The sequence below is a fragment of the Tauraco erythrolophus genome, chromosome 6 (assembly GCF_009769465.1).
Source record: "Tauraco erythrolophus isolate bTauEry1 chromosome 6, bTauEry1.pri, whole genome shotgun sequence".
Taxonomy (NCBI): domain Eukaryota; kingdom Metazoa; phylum Chordata; class Aves; order Musophagiformes; family Musophagidae; genus Tauraco; species Tauraco erythrolophus.
This window is the reverse complement of record NC_141470.1, coordinates 21,523,270-21,530,815: the sequence shown is the minus strand read 5'-3', so window position 1 is coordinate 21,530,815 and position 7,546 is coordinate 21,523,270. Positions and strand designations below refer to the sequence as shown.

General features: G+C 36.7%; 1 protein-coding gene across 1 annotated transcript; it reads right to left on the bottom strand.

The window, feature by feature from the left end:
* Positions 1-5,738: 5,738 nt before the first annotated feature.
* Positions 5,739-6,797, bottom strand: FSHB (follicle stimulating hormone subunit beta). The gene is made up of 2 exons (XM_009984432.2): positions 6,597-6,797; positions 5,739-5,975 (listed from the first exon to the last, which is right to left on the bottom strand). Exons 1-2 carry the CDS (start codon positions 6,795-6,797, stop codon positions 5,739-5,741), a joined length of 438 nt encoding a protein of 145 aa, XP_009982734.2.
* Between the last annotated feature and the right edge of the window lie 749 nt (positions 6,798-7,546).

The following is a 7,546-nucleotide window of genomic DNA, read 5'->3' as shown; positions in this document are numbered from 1 at the left end:
GTACATACCCTACTTTTATGGTACACAGATTCATGCTGTTGATAATTCTCAATTCCTGTTGGAAAAGGCAAGCATTACCGGTGCATAGACCCGATCTATAACCTTTTGCCTCCTTGTGACATAAATTTTGACAGTGTCTGAACCAAAAGTTTTCTTTCTAACTTCTTCACGTTTTTCTTCATTATAGTATTATTGGGCTGGGAATTTTCACAGCATTCACAAAAGCATTAAGACTTGCCAATACTGTACAATAAGAGAAGGAGGTAACAAAAGCTAAGATAGTTTTTGAATGAAACTTTAAATGTAAACACTATACAAGTAATACATCTGAAACCCCCTCAGTATTTTTCCAGTGAATTAAGAGATTATCAGTGTGAAGTAAGTCTTTACCTTTTGCCTCTTAGAATTGCTACGTTTGAGAAAACTAATGGTTAATGATAGTAAAGCATGGCTAGTTAATTCTTTCTGTTCCCCACCTACACATAATGAAACACTGACATTTGATTTCTTGCAAATATGTCCTTTCTCTAACCCTGCGCCTGTCTTGTTTTCTATATTTCCCAGAGACTGCAGCCTTGTGAGCTGCTGTAATGTCTATCAGTATAAGTCACATTGAAAGACCAAGGCTTTGATAGCTAATGTTAATAACATAAATTGAAGAGAAACATGAGATGCACAGAAAAATTTTATAGATCCCATTGCCTGAGTAGAGGGGAGCCACTAATCTCAAGGCTGCCGTCTCCAAATGAATTTTTCAGATTAGCTGCTTAGCTCTTTTTTTCATAGGTTGTTTTGTAGTTTCAACCAAGATGTTAGCTGTATTTTTTTAATGAAAATGGAATGTTCAGGTAAATATTGCATACTGACAAAGCAAAATGCATTTGCTGAAGTAGGAGGGTGAAGGAGTATAGCATAATAACACTATGCTTGTTTGTCTGCTTCTGATTCAAATAGCCCAAGTTGAGTGTAGACTCAACTTGACAAGTGCAAGCCAGAGTCCTGACATTCCTGTTTTCCACCTATTGTTTGTAATTACCTCTGTCTCAGGCTAGACTCATCTGAGGATTTGTGGATTGCTAATAAATTCTTACTCATCAGTTGGGGTAATGCACGTAAAGGACATTTATATTTCTTTATATAATTGTGGTAAAAAAAAAAATATTGTAAACCCAGTTATATGCCAAAATTATAAAGGCATGTGTCAACTTGTTTTAAGATAGGAGGAACGATTTACAGAACTTAGGCAGGCAATAATAGCTGAGTATTGACAACAGTGAGTTGATGCTAATATGTTGATGCTTTATTTTTGACTCCAAAGTGAGTAACATGTATTTCTTTGCCTCTGTGTAAAATCAAGGTGTGCTTTCTACCTAAGAAGGCGTTTGGGATTAAACGGTCATTTCAATTAGTAAGACTATGAATACTGCAGCTGCACTTCATGTTCCCGTCTTAATGTCTGGAGAGCTTCAAGTACAAATGGCACAGACACTCATAAGATCAAGGACAAACTGTCTGCATAATAAATGCTAGAAAGTATTAATTCACCCACAGATGTGGTGGCAGAGATGAATAATCTTCATGCAGTTTATCTATACATCTGCATATTTGAAAGAATTAATTACAACACAATGAATCCTACATTAAGTGTCTCTCTCAAAGGTCTTCAAGGGACACTTCAACACTACGTATTGCCTCTATGCTGTATGCATTTACTAGGGTGTTATAAACTATAGTTTTCTAGGTTTCCTGCTTTCAGGATGATGCAAGAAGAGAGAATTTTACTTAAATGGGAGTAAATAGATAGTTCAGTCCATTTTAGCTTTTACTACCTTTAAAGTTAGTTTCTGTAGGCTAGTGGCTGGAGTCTGACGTATAAGGTTTTTTGCAGAGTTTGCCTTTAAAAATAAAATGAATATGCAGCTTTTGAAAAGTTTGCTGTTGGCAGAATAGTTCTATTGAAGTTGAAAGGCATGTTACATATTGATTTCAATGGAAAGGGTTGAGCTTAAAGTAGGGGTTTTTTTTAAATCTACATCTGAATCTATTAGGAATGTTTCTAAAACTTACCCACCAATTTAGTATTTAGAGTAGTAGCATGTCATACTAAGACTTACACCTTTTAACAGAGTTACCATTTATTCATCATGATAGAGCTAGGCAAAGAGCATACAAATTACTTTGTAAATATTTTTCTTAGATAATTCAAAGCAGATTTGGACCTCAAACTACACTAATACCCATGAATTGCAAGTACCTTCACTAAAATTTTGGAAAAACATTGATGTAAAAATAACTTTAATGAAATGATTATGGGGCATTGAAAAAAATGAACTTTGAGAAGATAAAGTCTGTCTTACAACCTGTCAAAGGTAGTCCAAGATACCTTCAAGTCAAGCCAGCCTTTTGTAAGAAGTTTTGAATTCTGTCAGTGAAACTACTGACAATGAAATATTTGCAATCAGTCTGTAGAACAGCAAATAATTGTTGACTTGATTTGGAATGGATTTCACTTCAGAGTAAATGCCAGCTTTATTTTCATATAAGTGGAGACATACATTCAAAGCTCGCTGATGTTAATAGCAAGACTTCATGTAGGGCTTAGATGTTTCCTGAGCATTTTGTGCGATCACTTATGATTAGAAAAAGAAGATAAATTCAGTAAATATTTATTTGCTGTTCCTCTATTGATATGTTGAAAAACACAAAGCTTTTGATGCATGACATACTTACCTTTTCAAAAAGCCAGCTTTATGGAAGAGATTTGAGTAGAACTTATATCTAGGTACTGGGCAGGGGTTGAGAAAAAGTGCTTGAAAGAGTGATTCCCAAAGGCTATAATTTGCTTGGCAGGGGTTAGTGCTTGTATGGAGGGCACCTTTTCCTTTTCATCTTTGAGTCTCTACGACTTGGTATTTACCTCACCATTGGTACCTAAGATGCAAGAGAGATATGAAATGAGAGTCTGGAAGGTTGTAGTGATGTATGATTAGGATTTTTTGCTAGTATTCTGATATTAACTTCAGTATTTTTTTGACTCCATCAGTTAGCATTTTAGTTCCAAATTTCTGAATAGATTCGTTTGTGAAATGAAAATGAGTGGTTGCGTTTGTCTGATGGATGAAATGAGAGCTATGTGTTTGTGGTTTGTTTGTTGTTTTTTTTTTTTTCCACATGCAAACTAATTTGTGACAGAGCTGTGGACACAGTTTAAGTAAAATAGTAATGATAATCTTTATTCTCATCCACGTTTCTGTTGTGTTACAACTGTGTAACATTTCAGCATTATATTACTGGATCAGGCTAAAATATACCAATCTTTTATTTGATGTGATGTGGCCATATAATGCAAATATGACTCAGGTGGGCCTATTAGTTACATGGAAAAAATTATGAGGGGAAAGAAAACGTGTGATTTAAAGCACAGTAAAGTGAGGAGGTGGACTCTGTTTTTTTTTAATTGGTTTATAAAGACATACATAACAGGAGTGCAACAAAATTATGTTTATTATTCCAAAATGCATAACAGATAATACAGATGTTTACAGATCTATTTTGGAAACACATCTTTTTTCCATACTTTTTTACTACAAGCTACTCTGTTTTGAAATTTTAATTCAAAATTCTCTCATCCAGAATCGACTAATTCCTGATACGAATAATATGCCAAGTTTTAATTGAAGTCAACTTGTGTTTAAAACTGAAATGAGTGAGAGGCAATTTAATTTACCTTTTACTTTACCACTTTTAAAAATTCACTAGACCAAAGAAAACGTCCATGCAGGTAAATCTTATAAATAAAATTAAGAGAACTAATATCTTTCAGTAAAAAAGCTAAAAATGAAATAAGTTAAAATATCTATTATCTTTTATAAGAGAGATCCAGAGTAACAGACAAATTCCCGTTAAATAAGCATGCCTGTAAGGTTCTCAAAAGCAGACATGTCAGATGACCTCAAGAGGTTGTCTGCTTCATTCTCTTGCCTCACAGCAAATTATCTCTGTCATTCCTGACAAGTTCAATGTGTTCTTGAAGACCTGTGGTGGTCATTACTCCACAGACCTCACTCCTTTCCTTCCTTCCTTCTCCAACCCCCTGACAATTCATTTCAGCCTCTAGCTGTCTGTACCTTTCGGAAGATCTGCTAGTGACTACTCTGAATCTTTCTTTAGTTGTTTTGTTCACTATGAACATGGAGAACTGACTGTTCCTTTTCTCTTTGTAACAGTCTTCAAGCATGTAAAAGGTTCCACTGATTTCCCCCTCTAAGTGTTACCTCTCATCAGCAAAATAACCACATTTATTTAAATCTTTTTTCCCTAAGATATTTTTTAGGCCTGTCTCCATTCTTACTACTCATCTGTGGATTTTCTCCAGTTTTTCAACACCTTGAGGTTTTGTGTGCAAAGCCAGAAATAGCAACTCAGCTGAGGCCCTTATTATGTTGAACTGAGTGGTGGAAGTAGGTGGTGTCTTGTAGGCTCTAGTCCTTACATTCCCACTTTTCCGCAGCGGTGTGATGCTGTTGACTCCTATTTAGCTTGTATAACCTCCAAGTCCTCAGCGCCGAGCTGCTGCTGAACCAGTTGCTCCCCGTTCTGTGTTTGTGTAGATGAGTGTTTCTGGTGAAAAGCATCATCTTTTCGTTTTCCTGATAGGATTTCAGTCTGTAGGTTTCAGATAATTTTCCATTCTGATTCAGTCAGTCCTCCAGCTTGCTTCCAGACAATCCCAACTTCATGGTGGCCATTGCAGAATGAAGTTTCTGCAGAGCTCCATGAACTTCTGTTCTCAGAAGGGACTACTGTGAACTATGTTCAAGGCATGTTATCACAGGTTTGCACTACAGGAATCGAGTGCATCTAGATTCATCCCTAAACAATTTGTGAGACTGCTATGTTTAATAGTCCTTAAAAAATTCTCATTCTTGCATTCTGGTCCTTAATGAGGAAATCCAGTGTTTCTGATACGTGGCAAAATTTTCAGAATTGTTTAACTGACTTAGGATGTGTTTACTCAGGTGAAAGTAGGCAGTCGATGATTCTTTTTTCATGTTAGCCAGGTATAAACTAGAGTTCATGTTATTTGTGTTATTGGGGCACTGAGCCTGAGCTAACAAGCCTTACTGAGAAAGCACAAGAGTTCAGGTGACATTCAACATTTGAACATAGATTTTGGCTCTCAAAGAAACATGCTGTTATTATTTACAGAGCATAATGACTATGTGAAATATTTTGCCAAAGAAAAATAAATTCAGGATCTTAGCTGAGAGAGGGTTTACAGTCCAACTAATAGAAAGTGAGGGCACAGATGTTGGTTGTGAGAAAACCAGCTTTTTAAAATAAGTGTGTTCTGAGGACAGATGGAAAGCAGAGGATAATAAAGACTTGGAAGTTGGGAACTTTCTGAAAGCATCGAATGGCATACCATAAGCTAAGTGAACTAGGCAGTGGAAATACGGGAATATAAAGAATGAAGGTATAATAGAGAAGAAGAGGAGGCAAAGGCAGAAGGAATCAGAAGCAGCATTCTGTAGAACTATGAAAATGAGTTTAAGGAAACTGATGGGATAAGTAGGGAAGGCCTGGAGAGAAGTTTAGTCAGTAGCTCTCCATTATGGCCTTAAAAATCTGTTTCAATCTCTGCAGTTTCTAAACAGCGTCGCCTTTTATCTTCCACTTAAGCCCAATCAGTACCTTTATTTAGAAGTGAACATTTAAACTGCCGTCTCCAGTACCCTTCACTGGTTACTTCCATTCTGAGTGAAGGAGCAGTAGGACGGCCCCAGCCCTCGCACGGTGCAGTCAGTGCTGTCGGTGTCGCAGGTCTCACAGTGGCACTCCGTAGCTACCGGGTACGAATAAAAAGATTCAGGATGGTCACCGCAGCCAGGGATCTTCACTGTTTCATACACAACCTCCTTGAAGGTACATGTTTGCTGAACAGATGATACTGGTGGATACTTATACACTGGATCCTGAAAACCACAAGAAGGAAATACTTATTTTGAAATTTGTTATGGGGTAGAATTCCAAAGTTTTATAAAACAAAGGACATGATGCGAAAATTAATTAAACCAGTGGGGAAAATTTCACTGAGATCCAGAGGATTTGGGTCAGACTTTTCTAATTTCACCTGGATTCTTAGATTTCTCCTTTCAGGAGGACTGATACGGCAAATTTGTGTCATACTGTCACCAGACAATTTTGCAGGTCAATTGCTTGATTCTTCAAATTATTTGGAAAAGTAAAGGAGCCTACATAGTAATGGCTGCTTTATTGTATCTGTTTGCAACCACAAATCGAACACAAGGCAGAGATCCAGATTGTAATACTTTGAACTCTAATTACACAATACAAATGTAATGTGTGCAGCCAGTTAAAGATCTAAATTTTAGTAACATCTTTTCACCCTTCTCTTCGTGGTTCAGATTGGCTGTGTGTCTACTTTCCTGTCAAATAGCACAGCAGTTACTCAACTTATTCTTTTACAAGGCTCATCCTGCCTATGTGTTTGTTACGGAGTGGAGAAATGGGTTATTCATACATCACTTGGAATATTTAATTCTGGTGCCTGAAATAAAACTTAAGATTCTCACCCTTGTGAAGCAGTAGCCTGAGCACCATGTGGCATTCACTGTAATACAGAATTCACATTCTTCTCTTTCCACTGCTATAGTAATATTGGTGAGCTGACAGCTATTGCAACAAATTGCTTTCCAGCAAAGTAACAGCACGTAACAATTAACTGTCTTCATCCTGTGTATAAAGCAAAAAATGTATCTGTACTGGAGAAACATGCACAGTTACTTTCAACAGGAAATATTTATAGAAACAGGGAGAAATTGAATCTTCACATTATCCTCAAGTGGTTCTAGAATAGCAAGCTTTCAGAAACATCAGTGAGAACATAGGATAAAGCCATTAAATAGATCTGTCCATATGCTTATTGTTAAAGGCGTTTGATTTTCCTAAGCGTCTGAGATGGCACGTCAGCAATCTTTGCAGAATAATAATAGCAGAGTACCATACCACTTTCAGTGAAATATTTTAATCTAAGTTTCTGTACAGAGAATGTGTTCTGTCTTTAAGAAGAAAGAAAAAGAAGCGAGGGAAAGAAAGAGCAAAGGATAATCTGTTTTTCAGAAGCAGTTAATTATATGCAGCGTTTGCAATTCGAAAAAAGATTTCTACATCAGGATCTGATGAAAACTTACCTGTATGCTGCTTGCCTTCCTGGTAATAGCTGTAGTGAAAAGAAAGCCCTATGCTTACCTTTTATACTAAATCGTGTGTAACTTATACCTTGAGGATTTGCAGTGTATTAATGCAGCAAGCATTAGTTTGGTACTTGGTGAAAGCGGATTAATGTTCAGCCAGACAGTGAGATCAAGCCTTGTTAAGAGGAAAAAAGAAAAACAAAACACACTCAGGAAGTGATGGTGAAGGTTACTGTCACAGTATCATTTTATAAGTTTCGCTGGATTTGATTCAGTGGCATTTAGAAGTAGCTGAGCCCTTCTGCAATTTGAAAGAAGGTTGAGAAGCC

Coding starts and splice junctions, on each gene's coding strand:
- FSHB (XM_009984432.2), bottom strand. CDS start 6,797: ATGTTTCTCCAGTACAGATACATTTTTTGCTTTATACACAGGATGAAG. Junction 5,976..6,596: donor CAGGCTACTGCTTCACAAGG/GTGAGAATCTTA, acceptor TGTGGTTTTCAG/GATCCAGTGTATAAGTATCC.